This window comes from Cyprinus carpio, chromosome A16 (genome assembly GCF_018340385.1).
Source record: "Cyprinus carpio isolate SPL01 chromosome A16, ASM1834038v1, whole genome shotgun sequence".
Taxonomy (NCBI): Eukaryota; Metazoa; Chordata; class Actinopteri; order Cypriniformes; family Cyprinidae; genus Cyprinus; species Cyprinus carpio.
Genome location: NC_056587.1, coordinates 4,717,157 through 4,735,085, shown reverse-complemented (window position 1 = coordinate 4,735,085; position 17,929 = coordinate 4,717,157). Strand labels below are relative to the sequence as shown.

The 17,929-nt window shown below is 42.3% G+C and overlaps 1 protein-coding gene across 3 annotated transcripts in view; it reads left to right on the top strand.

Annotated features, from left to right (window-relative positions):
- Positions 1–17,929, top strand: part of LOC109105305 (glutamate receptor ionotropic, NMDA 2D-like) — a 74,944-nt gene that overhangs the window by 45,606 nt on the left and 11,409 nt on the right. For all 3 annotated transcript variants that reach the window (XM_042772135.1, XM_042772136.1, XM_042772134.1), the window contains 7 exons: positions 475–680; positions 2,045–2,213; positions 13,490–13,643; positions 14,432–14,557; positions 15,023–15,252; positions 16,123–16,283; positions 17,456–17,643. In XM_042772135.1, the coding sequence (XP_042628069.1) occupies positions 475–680; positions 2,045–2,213; positions 13,490–13,643; positions 14,432–14,557; positions 15,023–15,252; positions 16,123–16,283; positions 17,456–17,643 (1,234 nt within the window). The remainder of the gene's footprint in view (positions 1–474; positions 681–2,044; positions 2,214–13,489; positions 13,644–14,431; positions 14,558–15,022; positions 15,253–16,122; positions 16,284–17,455; positions 17,644–17,929) is intronic.

Sequence of the window (17,929 nt, the reverse complement as noted above, 5' to 3'; positions counted from 1 at the left end):
TAATCTTCTGTATATGGATTATGAGCTCAGTTATACTGTCTTAGCTTATCTTGACACATTTTACCCCTTCTCTGTTTTTTCTCAGGCTCGTGACCTTTTCCTCTGTGGCCCATCATTTAGCATTTCTCTGAAAAGAAAAATCCACTCATTCCCCTGTGAATAAAAAGGGCACAGGACTGTTTTTAGAAAGCCCTTAGCTATAAGCTCACAGAGGAACATAGAGGATATAGTCTTTCATTAAACACTATCCTTCACCACCATAAAAACCAAACCCTATGACCTTTGACTTCCATGTATTATTGATTCATGAATTGGATTCAAAATGAGCAGTAGTCATGTTTAAACAGTTTTTGTCATGGTCAGTATAAGCACAGCCTATTAAATTGATATCTCAATTTATTGGCCACATTTCTGCAACTGCAAAGTCGGGAATGACCTCTGACCTTCGACCATGTACTGTCTGTGTGGTATTAGGTAGGATGGTGGGAGAACGGGGTGTTACGTCTGAGGTATCCTGCTTGGTCTCGATATAGCCCCTTCCTGCAGCCGCCCGATGATGCTCAGCACCTGAGGGTCGTGACCCTGGAGGAGCGGCCCTTCGTTATTGTGGAGCTCGCAGACCCTTCCTCTGGAACCTGCATTAGGGACTCTGTGCCATGCAGACGGCCTCTTAATGCCAGGTTAGTACTGATCTGACCACCTTTTATCATGACTTTTCTGTATGGTGGAAAAGCAACATTGTAGTAATATTGTTCTAGTGGGTCCCAAGAAACCAAAGTTAAATTAGAAAATTGCATGTTTCAGTGGACAGGTTAGGAACTAGATTTTCTTCCCTTCACGGGTCTATGACCTTTCAGTGAGACAGGCATTGCAGTGTCATTCTATATTTTCCTAAACCTTCTAACAAATGCAGGTGTTAGTGGAGAAATGCAGTAATGCATATGTTACAGTCAAAATTATATTAGGACTGCACACCCTCATATGCCAGTACTTAATCTTTATATTCACTACTTTAGCTTGTTCATTGTTTGGACAACATAGTAGTTTTAATGTCTTAAATGTTTTACAATTCAATTTTATTAATTGTTTTTATTTTATTTACTTACAACTTACTGTAAATACTAATATTGAAAAAATAATTAATATTAAAATCTATTATCACTTGAGAAGGCTGATGGCAAAACGGTGGTTTGAAAATAAAGATGTCTTCATAACTTTCACTTCATTATTTTCATAACTTGCAATTTGATATTTAGGTGTGCATTTATATTTTATTTCTAAATTGAAAAGCAATATATTGCATGCCAATGAATTACTTTGAAATTGAGAAAACCTGAGGCTGTAAGCATGGCCTGTTTTTCCTTGTTCCAAAGAGTTCCATTCGGAAGCTTTGGTCATCTTTCTCCGGTCATTTGTCACATTCATTCAATTTTGTCTTTATCTCTGTGTCGCTCACTTCTTCCCCCCAATGTATCACTATGAAGTTCCAGGGGCTATACTCACCTAGCTTAGCTTTGCAATCGATCACTCGTTTCCTCTATCTTTCTCTCACTCCCCCTCTCATTTTGACTTTGCCTTGTGGCGATCTTACTTTTCCATCATGTTGCTTGTCAATCTGCTTGAGCTCTTGCTGTGTACATGTGTCTCTGCGGATGCTGCTTCACTACTCCCACACCAGTCATATGGATGCCCATGTTTTGTCTCATTATATCATTTTTAGTTATATCAAAGAAAATGTACCAAGACAGTATACTACTGAAAACCTTACATCTTTCCTTATTTCACATTCCCTCTGTAACTCTCAGTCCTTTTGGTTAACACTGTTTCTCGTTTTCTCTCTTCAGGGGTAAACTATATATCTGTGTGTGTGTGTGTGTGTGTGTGTGTGTGTGTGTGTGTGTGTGTGTGTGTGTGTGTGTGTGTGTGTGTGTGCATCCACAACACTCATTTAAAAAACTCACTCACTTTTAAAAAAAACAATATGTGATTAATTTTTATTGACACGTGCAATAAACCTAAGTGAGCACTTTCTCTCTGATTAAAGTGCACTTCAGGAAGGGGTGGCACCGATGAAACAGTGCTGCAAAGGATTCTGCATCGACATCCTTAAGCGATTGGCCAGAATTGTCGGCTTCACCTATGACCTCTACTTGGTGACCAATGGGAAACATGGAAAAAAGATTGATGGAGTTTGGAACGGGATGGTGGGAGAGGTGAGGGAAGCTTTTTGTGTTGTTCACCTACTTTAAACCAGCCAGGCTTGTTGTATTCCCATCAGCGCCTCTCTTTATTCACTACACTGATGAGCAAGTGCCCTGGATGCACTGTCAGCGATATCACAGAGAAAACTTCACTTGCATATGTAAATACAGACATTAGGTGGAGAGAGGACTACAGATTAAAGGCAAGGCTGCTGTTCTCTTTAGTATTAGTACTCATGATGCTCAAACACTGTGATTGTGGAATAGTTAAGGTCATGGTGCAGTGTTTTTGAAGAAGTTGCAATATGGAAACAATGTAAGCCTATGACATGTGTCCATGTTCTTTGAATGCATGAATATGTATTCGACTGTGAGGTTGAGTGAGTCTTATCCAGGGGTTTCAACTCTGATGCAGGGGTTAGCAAACATTTTCATGCCATGGACCTTCAAAAATTATTCTCTTGAGATAGACCCCTTTCTTAATGTGTAAAAGCAGTGGTTTTCTATTGCATATTTTCATGCATAAAGACCCGTTTTGGGCAAAATAGTAAGTGTGATATTATCGAAGACAATATGTTGTTTCCAAAGATAATTGGTACTTTATTATGTAATTTCTATTTTAAAATGTGATTTATGCTTGTGATGGCAAAGCTGAATTTTCAGCAGCCAGTGTCACATGATTTTCCTTCCCTCCTTCTTGTTGGTGTTGAAAACAGTTATGCTGCTAAATACGTGACACATTGTTTTCAGGAAGAATAGAAAAGTCAAAAGAACAGCATTTACCTGAAATGTTATATATATATTAGTGGTGGGCATAGATTAATTTTTTTAATCTAGATTAATCTCAATGTAATCTTGGAATTAATCTAGATTAATCTAGATTAAAATGGCTCATTTGAATTCTGCCGAAGGCATTCAAATTATGTTCAATAAGATGTAGCTACTTGTTAGTACTGATAGAGCTGTGCTGCACTCAAACACACTTAAATGAAGAAAACTCACAACAAACGAAAAATTGCATGGCCCGGCATCTTCCGCGTTAGCTAAGGGATGCTTTGCGTTTCGTTTAGGTGGTACTTGAGACTGGAAGAACTCCTACAGTAAACTAATTCCGCATTGCACAAGTTGCAAACCACCTTACGCCTGTTTCACACATACTCCGTCTGCAGTGCATATGCGTTGCATTTTTTTTTTTTTTTTAAAGCACCCATGTTAACGGATTCCAGCGTTCACGCGGTTGCGGTCCGTCAGTGCGTTCCAGGAGCGGTGCGTCTGCAGCAGTGCAGCGATTGTTTACCTACCGAGTCTATATTTGCTGTACTGCAAGCGCTGAATTAAAATGACAGCGCATTGTTCACGGTAAAAATTAACATGGATTGACACGGAAATGCAGTAATTTCACAATAAATGAATACTAATTAAAGCCTACTGTGTTTCACACGCAACACATGGGTTTTTGGCTAGGTTTAAAACAAGAAAAAGAGCACCTTTAGATAAACGAGGCAATATAGGCCTATGCACTTTTATGGAAGCAGAAAAACAAAGTTCATTAAGAACAGTGCGATTGCTTGTAATAAAGATTTAAATGCAAAAGGCACGAGAGTCGACTGTTTCTGTCAGTGGTGCTTTAATTTTAAATATTTGCGATATCCCAACAAGAAAAGTGGGCTAATTGTTGTGTTTAAATGTTTTGCCGCTTGCTTGAGCAGCTTATTATACAAACCAAATGCATGAATAATATGTTGTTTATATTTATTAAGTTTAAACTAATGTCTATGATTATGAAAGATTGTTACTGTTCTGTGATAAGAGTCACATTTTTATTTTTTTTTAACATGGTTTGAAATATAGAATAATGAACAAATGTTGTGTTTGTGGGTTAAACAGCCGCGGATCAGTACCGGACTGCAAACGCGTCCTGTGTGAAAGCACAATGAGTCCGTGCTGCTTCTGCACCACATACGTAACGCACACGGACTGCATACGCACTGCAGACGGAGTATGTGTGAAACACGAAACAGGCTCGAGTCTTGTCGAGGTTTTTTTTGGGAAGCTTGGTAATTTCACAGTAGTTCGAAGACTCGTTCTCGCCCCCTACAGTGCAATTCGTCTAGATATACATCCGCGCTAAACTATCATGGTGAAAGTCATCATAGCTTGCGTAGTATAGACCCAGCTCCCAACCCAACTTTGAGAATAGATTAACGGCAATATTTTTTTTATCGCCCGATAAGAGTCTCACGTTAACGCAGCACGTTAACGCCGATAACGGCCCACCACTAATATATATATATTACTAACCCGTAACTTTTGAGTGGTAGTATATCAATTATATGGAACTTACAATTTCATGACATTTCTATCCCTTATTTCATTTTTTAAATAAACAGTTTTATAATGTAGTAATGTTAATCAATGTTCTTAATGAAGGATAAGGGGTTGCTTAAGAACTCAAGGCTTTTTTACTGGGGGTACTTGAGAGTCTGAGTGCAAGAGGTTGAAACCCCCCGCTCTTTGTAAAGAGTTTGAACGTGTAATTCGAGCACAGTGGGTGATGTAACAGAGAAGTCACTTGTTGGCCTGTTTGATGACAATTCCCACCAGTATCTGCCGGCCTCCAGGATTACTGAAACACTCTGAACCCTTTTAACACAGCGCTGAGGGATTCTGCTAATGGGTCACACACACATACTCAGAGGTATCCAAGACAGAGGCCTGAAGCCAGCCAAAAACTACTTGAGAATGCATGTGAGTATGAATGACAGGCAGGAGGGTTGTTGTTTGAGAGTGAGACCCTGCTGTGGTGCTCACACCCTGGAGTGAGGCCTGTTCGAGACAGTTGCTAGGAAATGGAAACAGCTCTTTTCACTGTCTCATTCCTTCTTCATTTCCATTCTTCTGCTTGTAATATTTCTTACAGTATCTTATGTTTTTTTCCCCTTCTCTCTGCTCTTTGGTTTTCAGCATATCTCTTTTTCTGTGACCACATCATTTTCTTTTTCTCAATCTTTTCCTTTCTATCTCTCCCTCCCTCTTGCTCACTTTTGGTCTCTTCGCTGCATGTTTTGATGCTCAGCCAATCAGCTGTCAGCACAGCCCCTGTAGGCGCAGTGCTAAGGGTTATTTTCTCAGGCTGCGAGAGTGTGTGTGTGTGCATGAACGGCTTTGATCTTCTATCTACGACAGGTCCATATTTCCCTTGTGCGGCATGCCGGCCTGCAGTAGGACCGGGGGTGCGGCGCGCTCACAAGGAAACAACTTCATCAATGTTCTTTCCACAGTCTCTGCAGACCAACAAATGCTCACTCTCCACAAGGATGCAAAAGCTCTCACTGCACACTGGAAATTATACTACCTTAACAAGCCCTTCTTCCACACACACATTTATAAGCACAGGCAGGTGCGCATCTTTTTGGAATCAATGCAGCGTTCAAGCTGTCAGAGTAGATTTGTGAAAGCTTGTAACCTGCATGATTTTAGGCAGTGACTCAACTCTGCACCGTCGCCATAAATCCCGTTCCTCTGCATCATGAGCTTTTCACACCATTCAGGAATATAAAACAGAATGCAAAGTGAGAAAAGAGCCTCACTGTAAAGTGAAGATGTTAATGTTGTCCCTCCTTTTTGGTATTCCCGGACATGATTTTTCTCTGTATGGGGTATACTGTCTCGAGATGGATAACCTGCCTCCTGTAGCGTCTGGGTGTGCAGGCTTCTCACTACACTATCTGCTCGACCAATTTATGGATACTGGAATGCAGCCAGTACATGGATTGAATATTAATTAGAGATGGAGGTTCACTGAATTTGCAGATAGACCACCTGTTACTCACCACATATGGCTCCTGTGTTCAGGCAAAATGCTGATTTCTTGCTGAGGACTCGCCTCCATATCACCAGATCGTGATAGTTCTTTGGCTGTCTAGTTTTGGTGCATAGTGAATGCTTTGATCAGTAAAGTGTGCAGGAAATTCTGTTAGGACCATAGTCTAGCAGTTGAGCTGTGATGCTCATGCGATTCATCTTCGTGTCAATTCCCAAGCTCGTTCCACTCTTCTCTCCCTAACATTTCATGGCCTCCTTCCAGTGGCATTTCTGGCACTTCTCCCCATCAAGTAAAAAAAAAAAAGAAAGTGGACCCTTATTTTCTAGGGGGCCTGGGGGTAGGGTTCAAAGAACCACAGTGTTAAATTCTGGTGACTTTTGTAGCAGCAGTTTTACATTTTTTGTAGTACTATTGTGTGGCATTAATGTAACTACGGGTTACAGATGATCACTAGTTTAGTTTCTTATTTGCATAATTCTAAACTAAAAATATTTTTACCCTATCTGTGACCCAGAAAATGAAAATGAAAAAAATACTTTTTAAATATTAACATTTATTAACATAAATATTAACAACATTTCACAAGTTCACACTTACATATAATTAAATAAAGGTTATCTATATTTGGAGTGCTGTCCAGGGAGAGAGCGCCAAGCTCGGCAAGACTCCCAAGCCCGGGGCACCCTCCCCCTGTCCAGGGAGAGGGGTCCGAGCTCGGTGTCCAGCTCGGCCCAAAAGTGCTCCCCCGAGTGCTTCTTCCCGTGCTGACTAAGAAACTAGCTGAAGGTATGGGGTCGGGTGGCAGAGGGATGCTGAAAGTCGAGAGATAACAGAGGTAGGATGTACTTGGTTATTTATAGGAGTTTTCTCTAGTTATGATTGGGTAAATGGTGTAATCACTAATGATGAACTAGTCTTGTTAATTATCTGTGTGTGCTTCTCCCAAAATTTGTTTATAAAACATCACTTATTGACAGCATGTTGATTGACCTTTGGCTTCCTAAACTTCAATAAAAGGCTACAACTCCAATACCAGTAAAAATCCCAGCAAAAAAAAATTCCTGTGTTCTATTGAAAAAACATGTTATTCGACAAATTGATACAAATATAAATGTACAAATGGCTATGCTGTATATAATGTGCCAAAATGGTTCAAAATATACACTACCCTTCAATAGTAGGGTAGTATGTACCCTTTAAAAGTCTGAATAGGATTTTTTAAAATGTTTTTTTGTAACGTTTTTAATGTAACGTTGAAAGTAGCATGACTGCTGTTTAAATAACGTCTTGGTTACGTACATAACCATCATTCGCTGATGCAGGGAATGAAGACATTATGTTGTGTCGACATTAGGGGTCTAACTTGGGAGCCATTTCATCTCTGAGTTAAAGAGAAAACGGCAATGAAAATTGGCTAGTGGATTTTGCATGCTGAGCCACTCCTCGTGCACATGGGTATATAAGGCAACAGCGTGCATCCACTCATTAGGTCTCACACTGAGGAGCTGAGAATGTGTCCCGCTAACAGCGAATGGTTCAAGGTGGTGGCATGGGGACATAACGTCTTTGTTCCCTCCATCAGGGAATGAGGGTTACGTACATAGCCAAATCGTTCCTTATCTGATGGTCACTATGAGTTATGTCATGACAACATTGGGGGTCTATGGAAAATGCCACAACCTGAACACCGTCAAAACCCTGAGGCGCTGCAAATGTTGACAAGCTGTAGTGTGTCAAGACAAAAGCTACGCTAAGGTCGTAACCTTCCCAAAGCCCCAGCACAAATTCACTGACCTTGGTACTGCAGTAGACCAACGGTGAGTACATCGCAGTTGGAGAAGGCCATGCTGCTATTCAGACCACAAAAAAGTTTTTAGAAGGGCTTTCAACCTTCAGTGAAAGATTGCTTCAAATCTTCCCTATTTGTTTCTTCAGCCTTGCAGAATGATGGGGAAGCGGGCCTTCAAGGAAAAGGTCACTACAGAGACCACATTCTACCTGTAGGGAGGTGACATGTGGAGATACTGATATGGACAGACCCAAGGGGCAGTACTACATATGGAATGGGTCTCTGAGGCAGGTCCTACCTAAAGTAAGGATGGAACAACTGCCAGAAGAGACTGACAGAGCGTGTCTGTCAAGGTAAGACAAGGGCTTACCAAGAGGGAAACCTTACCATGGAAAAATACACATATGGGATTACCTATAGGGAATCAAGCATTATGGACACTTAGCCCAGTAGAGGGGCTGACCGGGACTCCGGGCATGTTAACAACAATACTGAGCCTGGCATCAGACTGCTTCGCCAAGTCTGACTGCCGGAGGTGCTGGAGGATGCTCGACCAGGATTTGCCAACCGGGGAACTCTACTGAGAGAAGAAAGGCGCTCACATCCCCTTGTGAGGGGAAATGGCACAGCAAGCGTGACACCAAGCCAGTTCTTCCCGCCAATTACCTGTTACCCAACACACAGGAAGAAACCGGCTCTACACAAAGGTTGTAAAACCTTGCGAAGGTGTTACGTGTCACCCAGCCCACAGCTTGACAGATGTCCGCCAGAGAGGCGCCGTGCACCAATGCCCGGGAGGAGACAACACTCAGAGTAGAGGGAAGCTTTCACCCCCAGGGGGCACGGCTCGCCTTGGGATTGGTACACCAAGGCGATGGCATCCACTATCCAGTGGGCCAACCTCTGCTTAGAGGCAGCCTTCCCTTTCTGCTGACCTCAAAAACAGACAAGGAGCTGCTCAGAGCTTCTGAAGGTCTGGGTGCGGTCCACATATATGTGTAATGCTCTTATGGAACACAGTAACGCCAAGGCTGGATCTGCCTTCTCCGAGTGCAGCTCTTGCTGATCTGCACCTGATCTCGGAAGGGAGTGATGGGAACCTTGAGCACGTATCCAGGCCGGGGTCTTAGGACAACATGAGAATAGGCTGGCCCAACACAAGGCACTCTTCACTTACCGAAAATTCATGGAGGTCCCCGACCCTCTTGATGGAAGTGAGCGGGATCAGTAGCTGAATCAAGCGGCTCAAAGGGACCCCTCTGAAGTCCAGCCAGTAAAACAGAGAAATCCAAGGAGAGTATCAGGGGTATCCTAGGAGGATTTTACCTTCTGGCACCCCTCAGGAACCTAACAATCAGGCCATGCGTCACCAAGTACCGGCCATCCACTGCATCGTTATGTGCTGCGATAGCAGCAACATACACTTTCAAGGTGGAGGGTGACAGCATACGCTCCAACCTTTCTTGCAGGAAAGAAAGCAAGATTCTAATCAAGCATCTCCAGTGGTCTTCTCGGCGAGAAGAACACCAATTCATGAACAGACTCCACTTCAAAGCATAGGCTTGCCTTGTAGAGGGAGCTCTAACCTGAGTGATAGTGTCTACCACCGCTGGTGGCAGGTCACTCAGGTCTGCCGTGTCCCATCCAGGAGCCACACGTGGAGGTTCCAGAGATCCGGACACGGGTGCCATATGGTGCCCAGCCCCTGAGAAATAAGGTCCTTCCTCAGGGGGATGCACCAAGAAGGTGCTGTCGCGAGGAGCAAGAGTTCTGAAAACCTGGTCCAGGTGGGCCAGCAAGGCGCAACCAGCAGGACCTGTTCCTCGACCTCCCTGACTTTGCACAGTGTCTGTGCAAGCTAGCTCACTGGGGGAAACGCATACTTGCGCAGAACCCGGGCCAGTTGTGTGCCAGTGCATCCGAGCCCAGGGGGGCCTGGGTCAGGGAATAGTACAGCTGGCAGTGGGAGGACTCATGGTAAGCAAACAGGTCCACCTGATCTTTCCTGAAGCAACTCCAAATCAGTTGGACCGCCTGGGGATGGAGTCACCATTCTCCGGGGACAGTAAGTTGTCATTAGAGCACGTCGGCTGCTCCCCAGAATGTGGATGGTGCGCAGCTACTTGAGCCGCGTCTGACTCCAGAGGAGGAGATGGCGGGCGAGTTGTGACATGCGACGTGATCGTAGACCTGTCGGTTGATGTACGAAACAGCCGCAGTGTTGTCCTGTCCTCCAGCAGCGGCAAGAACTGCCACAAGGCTAGATGCACTGTCAGCAACTCCAGACAGTTGATGTGCCAAAGCAGTCGAGGTCCTGTCCAGGGCCCAGAGGCTGTCTGACCATTGCACATAGCGCCCCAGCCTGTATTGGAATCATTTGTCGTGACAAAGACATGCTGGGACACTTGCTCTAAGGGCACCCTGGCCCATAAAAAAGCAAGGTCTTACCAGAGGCTGAATAGGCAGTGACCATCACATGATGGTGACACTATGTGTACCGCAGCGCCATGCCCATCTTGGGACTCGGGAGTGTAACCAGTGTTGAAGTGGTCTCATATGAAGCAATCCTAGCAGCATGACTGCGGCTGCAGATGCCATATGCCCCAGGAGCCTTTGAAAATGTTTAAGTGGTACCACTGTTCTGCCTCTGAAGGCAGTTCAACAATGACTGGGCATGCCGTCATTCTCAATGAGTCTAACTCCATACCGAGAAAAGAGATTCTCTGCACAGGGGAGAGCTTGCGCTTCTCTCAGTTGACCTGAAGCCCCAACTGACTGAGGTGCCAAAGCATCAGGTTCCTGTGATCACACAACTCCAAGGGCAAAGGCGCGCTCCTCAACTTTTGTGAAGACACAGGGGGACAAGGAGAGCCCGAAGGGGAGGACCTTGTACTGGCATGCCCGACCTTCGAATGCAAACTGTAGGAACAGTCTGTGATGAAGAAGGATCAAGACATGAAAGTATGCATCATTCAGGTCGATCACTGCAAACCAATCCTGGGCTTGAACTCATCCTGGGCTTGAACGGTGCATCGCTCACTGTCAACCCACAAGCCTTGCTCTTTATTGAAAATGTGTGGTGGAACAAAAAGAAAAGGGAAAAAAGATTTTCTGCCCGGCCCTCCTCCGCTGTCCTCGCCACCTCCTGAAGAGCAGTTTCCCACATCTCCGGGTTGCCCGTGCCTCGACAGTGTCTTAGCATGGGGCGGAGCCAGTGTGAAGGACGCAGGAGGGCACCCACATTGACGAGCAGGCTGAGACACGACCCACGATGGAACAGTGGCAGCTGGAGGATACTGTTGGGGCAGGATGTGTTGGATGGTACTGCCTAAAACTGCTGGGCAATGTCCTCAACAGTGTCGCCGAACAGGCCAGCCTGGGAGATAGGACCATCAAGAATGCATCTCTCAGATGGTGCTTTTGGGCCACCAGAGTGGACATCGCCTTCCCGAGCTCCTGCATCAACCCGGGGTCGGTACTACCCTCGTGCATTTGTTTTAGTGCCTTAGCTTGGTGTACCTGCAGGATAGCCATGGCATGCAGGGCAGAGGCAGCTTAGCCCACAGCACTATAAGCTTTGGCAGCGAGAGCCGCTGACAGCTTAAAGGCCTTTGTCGGGAGATGCTGTCGATTCCTCCAAGTGGCGGCATCTTGAGGGCACAGGTGCACCGCAACCACCCTGTCCACCTGGGGAATCCTCCGGCGGCAGACCGAATGACACGCTGTGACTGCCGTGAGACAGCCCAGCAGAATCACTCGGCAGCTGCACAGGACATGTGTTGCGGGAGAAGTGAGAGGTCCGTGGCCCGGTGAAGAAGCTCTCATTGTAACCCTCAGATCTCCCAGAGCACTAACAGCGGTCCTCTGCTCGTGGCAGAGAAACATGGACAGGTAATGGCAGAAGGGTCTGCTCCACTCCCCTCGAGGAGAGAGAGACGCGATCTCAGCAATGCCAAGGTCATTCACCCACAATAGATACATGACTCATCCACCAGTGCCGCTTCAGTGTGCTGAAGGCCCAGACACTGAAGACAGCGATCGTGGCCATCGACAGAAGACAGGAAACGACCGCATCCATAAGGACATGGATGAAACGGCATCTTGAACATGACACGAATCCTCCGTGATTTGCTCTTTTAGAGGAAACTGCTCTTTTAGTTAAAGTGCCCAGAGGGGAATCGCTGCTGACAGGTACACCACTGTAACACGCCGTAAAAACAACCAGGAACAGCCTCTCGCACACAAAGATGAAATGGCTTTGTAGTAAGGGGGATACCATATACTACTTGGCTCCGAAGTAAAAATCTAATGAGTGGATGCACGCTGTGGTTTTATATACCCGTGTGCACGGGGAGTGGCTCAGCATACAAAATCCACTAGCCAATTTTCATTGGCATTTTTTCTTTAACTCAGAATTGATTGGGCTCCCAAGTTAGACCCCTAATGTTGTCACGACATAACTCGAAGTGACTGACAGATAGGGAACTAAAGTATATATAATAGATATACTCAAAACAAGTGTTAACTGATAATAGATAGAATTTACTGCAGTAATGCACATTCTCTCCTCTGAACATAATATAATGAAATTTACTTTACAGATAAAGAAAGGCCACAAATCAAGCATATGCATTAAAAGTACAAAGAATTAAGTTGTTGAAATTATGCAGCACTTTATATTAAACACATTCAAAGATTGTTGAGCATATACTGTAGTTTCATTTGGAGTGCTTGTTCCATTGAATATGCTTTTGAGGGTTTTGTTCATATCTGTAAATATTATAAAACTGTTACAGTTCTTGTAGAAATAGCATTACTAGTTTTACATGTACATTTTTATTACATTTAATGAATTTTACATTAATGTACATCTAAATTTAATGTCCAACAACTAATATTCACTTTCATTCATTTTTAATTTATATCATTTACAGATAAGAACAAAAACCTCAAAGCACATTAAATTGCATAAGCACTTTGACCACATGTAACTATATGTTCAACCATCTTTGAAGTGTTAAATATAAAGTGTTCCATGCTTTCGACAATATAGGTTGTGCACTTTTAAGGCAACAACTTTGTTTTGTGGCCTTTTTTGATCCATAATGCATTTTTCATGTCAGAGCTGTGGTACAGAGGGTAGTTGCTCCAGACATATGGAATGCTGTTGCGCTCATGGAGGCCTGGGTTCGAGTCATGTCCCAGTCCTGGTCCCTCTCTCTCTTCCTGTATTTTCTTGTAGCTTCTTCACTATCCTATTAAATATAGGTACTGCAGTAGCTACTCATTCATACATTAGCATATTTTAGCTTGGTAGCTAGCTACCTACCTTTCAGTCTCTCAATCCTCTGCAAGTCTCAGTGGCCACATGATCTCAGAGCAAATCTGAGGTTCCCAAGGAGATCTAAGGTAGGGAAATGTCCACTTCAGCTAGTCAGTGACATTTTGGATGCGATCAAATCCATTGGCCTGTTTATCAGGTCGGTATATGGTAATTTCCCCTGTCAAACAAGGATAAATAAGTAAAACTTTACAGGGGCACAGCAGAATTTTACTAGGTGTAATGCTCCTGTAAAAAGAGTCCCTATAAATCCTCTAACTAAAACTTTCCTACTGCTAATAAAAGTGGCAAAAGGGCAAAAATACAATCTTCCACTTCCTCCTGTTCACTAGGTTGTGTACAAGCGGGCAGACATGGCGATCGGCTCTCTCACTATCAATGAGGAGAGGTCAGAGGTCGTGGACTTCTCTGTGCCCTTTGTGGAGACGGGCATCAGTGTCATGGTCTCACGCAGTAATGGAACCGTGTCTCCCTCTGCATTTCTTGGTGAGTTAGTGTCTCATGTGAGCCATAATGTTTCATCATGTTTGACTTTAATCAGTCTCTGCTGCATGTGATTGTGATGTATGACTTTCAAGGTACTGGTGCATATCATTTCAGAGCTCATCAATCAAAGTTACAGTTCCCTTTCAAAACAAACTATTCATCACTCTTCAGTGAGAAGCACTAAATCAACATTTTTCAAACCGACTCAGTGCTGTAGATTTATTTTATTTTAATTTAGATTTTATTTTATATTTTATTTTACTTTAGAGCATGGAGCTAGCAACGTCAAATTAATGATTTCAATTCGCAGAGATTGCATGAACAGATAAAAATCTGCACTGAAGAGTTTAAGTTGCTTTGAATAGTTGCTATAGTCAAAGTCGCCTGAAGTGTCTGCCAAATGTCCATTTTATTTTATTTTGTTTTGTTATTTATTTTATTGAGCATAGCACTAGCAAAGTCAATGACATGGGACCAATTTCCAGAAAAAAATATTTACTGTTCCTATGAAATGAAATTTAAATTTGTTTTTTGCTTTTTGTTTTGTTTTGTTTTGCATGTCAATAGCAAGGTCAAGATCATGAGTTCAGTTCCCAGAAAATGCATGAACAGATAAAAATGTTTTCTTTTCATAAATATAATGCTGTTTTAAAGTCCTAGTTAAGTTAAAAAGTTAATTTAATTCAACATAATTTAACCAAGTAAAAACAAATGAAAAAAACAAAAAACAACACTACTAATGGTTTTGATTTCTTTTTGTCCTCTTTTTTTTCTCTGTGCCTTCTCAGAGCCGTACAGCCCTGCTGTGTGGGTGATGATGTTTGTAATGTGCCTGACTGTGGTGGCAGTGACGGTTTTCATCTTTGAGTTCTTCAGTCCAGTGGGGTACAACCGTAGCCTTCAGAGTGGCAAGAGTGAGTCCAGTTTGCTCTTAGTCCTGCACGTAACCTTTTAATAAGGTCAAACTTTAGTAGTCTCAAGCGTTATATTTTAAAGGAGATACATGTGCACAGTCGCTTGTCACTGAGTTTATTCAGAAGTCCTAATGGCTGAGTTCACCTTTGTTCTTTATTGGCCTGGACGTGTGCTTGATATTTGTGGTGCAGGCAGTTTTGCAGACACTCATGTATAATAAAGGACTGCAGACTTGTGTTCTGTATTCCTCTCCTTCCTCTGTTCTCTTCTTCATCCTCTGGCACCGGTACCCCTTTCTCACCTCATCATCTATGTAGGAGAAGTTTAGGAAGCCTTTTTTATCAGTTTAGCAGTTTTGATACTTTTTAGTTTGTTTTGAGCTGATGAATAATTAAAGTGCCTTTAAAATTCAAGTCAGTGTTAAAAGTCTTTCTTTCTCTGTTTCACTTTCTCTTCTCTGTCAGAGCCCGGAGGTTCTAAGTTCACAATAGGGAAGTCAATCTGGCTTCTTTGGGCTCTGGTCTTTAATAACTCCGTTCCAGTGGAGAACCCCAAAGGAACCACTAGCAAGATCATGGTTCTTGTTTGGGCTTTCTTTGCTGTCATCTTTCTGGCTAGCTACACTGCCAACCTGGCTGCCTTCATGATCCAAGAGGAATACATTGACACTGTGTCTGGCCTCAGCGATAAAAAGGTAAGGGAATAGGGGTTTCAGAGCTTTTGCGAGATTACAGTATAAAGTTTTCATAATTTGTGATGTCATGTTGACATGGATTTCGGGATCAATATTTTTGACTGCTTCACATAAGACTACAGAGACTAGAGTGAGATTGGAAAAATGTGAGATTGACATTAGTTTAAATTGGCTACTAAGTGGATGAACAGCATGAAGAAACATTCTCACTATTTGTCTTTTGAAGAGCTAAATGCTATTATGTTGCGCTTAAAATGTAATTAAGTGTGTATGTGTGAAATGATCAGTAATTTGGCATACTAGCATGGAAATGTCCCTTTGCCCTTCGCTCCCAGTGTTGACCTTGAGGAATTGGGAGAGATTCTTGAGGAAACAGACATTTGCTGTAATTCCAAACGAATGTACTTATGTACACCAAATGAAATGTATTTGTGTTCCATTGTGTTTATGTCATTTTCAGAAAAGAAGCTACATCAAATCTGGATCCTTAAAGCCATTTAACTTGCAATGTCTTTTGTTGGTTCTTTTTTCTAAGTGCCTCATGTACATTTTGTAATCCCTTTTTAAATGAAAATAGTTTCCCCCATCTTCTTTACTATTGTTCTCCTTTATTGAAAGCAGAATGAACACAATGTGCATGTCAGCACTGCTGCTTTGTATATTGTTCTGTTAATGATGTATTATACTTGGTTTTGACAGCCGCAGTAGCTCTAGACTTGTTTCTAACATACATTCACTGTCACATGTCATTTCTGTTGAAGCTTACAATATTTTTTAATTCTGCTCTATTGTTAGTTCTCTAATTACTTTGAAAAAACAAATGCAACATCAGTTTCAATCACTGTTTCATACTGTGTTCCCCTCTCTCAGTTTCAGCACCCCACAGAGCAGTACCCCCCTCTGAAATTTGGAACGGTCCCTAACGGAAGCACAGAGAAAAACATCCGCAGTAACTATCCAGACATGCACCAGTACATGATCAAATACAACCAGAAAAGTGTGGAGGATGCCATCTCCCACCTCAAGACTGGGTCTGTGCTGGGTTTCTTACTCTCACTGACTTCCTGTATTCTGATTCTCAGAAAGTTTTGAATTTTGTTTTGATTATGCTTTAAAAAAAAAAAAAATGGTGCATAGATAGTTCTTACTTGTTTGTAATTTTGAAAATTATTACTTTGTTTTTCAGCATTTGAAATCACTAATTTCCCTGTTTTTTTTTAAAAAAATTTATATATGTCTCAATTCACTATAGAGAACATTGAAGTTAGTTTTTGAATTTGTAATTTTCGGAAATAACTTTTCAAGAGTGCAAGAGACTATTTAGATTTAATTCCATTGCATTGTATAGCACATTTATAATTAAGGGATATAATTAAGTGATAGAAACTGTACTGTTCTTATAACATTCTTTTTTATTAATTATTTTGTATTAATTTTTTTCTCAACTAAAACTATATAATATATATAATATATAGTATATAATCCTTGAGTCAAGACAAGCAGAATGTCTATCCTACATTTAATTTTCTTTTGATCAAAAGTCTACAACTCTGAAATGTCAGATTTTTATAGTTGGACAATACATGGGGCTATAAAAGTGATAAATATGAAAATGCTTGTGTCTCTAATCTCTAATTCTCCTGAAAAAACTGACCATCTAAAAATGCTTTATATGTAAAAAGAACTTAAGTTCCAGCATTGCTTAAACGGTGATAATAGCTACTTGCATCTATATTTCCAGTTAAGCTTTAATTCCATTGCCAACTCATTTATATTTCAGTTAACGGAAATACTTGTGTTTTTTTAGTTTCTGTCTCTGCAACAGTTTTCATAACAACAATAACCTTGTTTCCAACATGCTTTCTAACATATTTTGCTCTTCCACTTATCCTTACACCTCCCAGCCCCATGTTGCTCTCACTAACAGGAGTTCCTTTACGATGTGTTTGCACTTTTTTCCCCTCCTCCCACACTTCCTCTCTTAACCCTGTACACCTCACACAATCTTCCTCTATTTATCATGAGTTGTTAATCCACACCGTGGTTTTCCTGAGCCTGTCATTTCCTTATCCATTTTTAGCAAAAGTGATAATATAGTGCTGCCACACTACAACTTTCCTCTCTGCTCTCTTTCTGTCTATCAGCCTACTCCATCTCACACTCTGTCTCTTCTGACTCCTACTCTTCCTGTCTGTGTTTGCAGTAAGCTGGATGCCTTGATCTATGATGCGGCTGTATTAAACTACATGGCTCGTAAAGATGAAGGCTGTAAAGTAATGACCATCGGCTCAGGGAAAGTGTTCGCCACGACTGGTTATGGCATCGCCCTGATCAAGAACTCCCGCTGGAAACGGCCATTGGACTTGGCCTTACTGCAGCTGGTGGGCGACGGTGAGATTCTGAAAGTTCTGCAGTATCAAAGTGCTAAAATTAGGGGGATGTATATTAGTGCATTTATGCTGTTGGGATGGAGAAGATAAAAGTCTTTGGGAGATTAAAGACTTTTTTATGCATATTTAACAAGACTTCATTCATTAGCCTGTAATGCTAGCTTCAAGCCATCTTGGTGTAATCCAGTTTCCTTGACATGATGCAATATGTATCTTTGTTGTCTGGCAGGTGACATTTGTCTTTGTGCTAGCAGGCTGTTTACTAATTTAAAGGAGATGATAGCAAC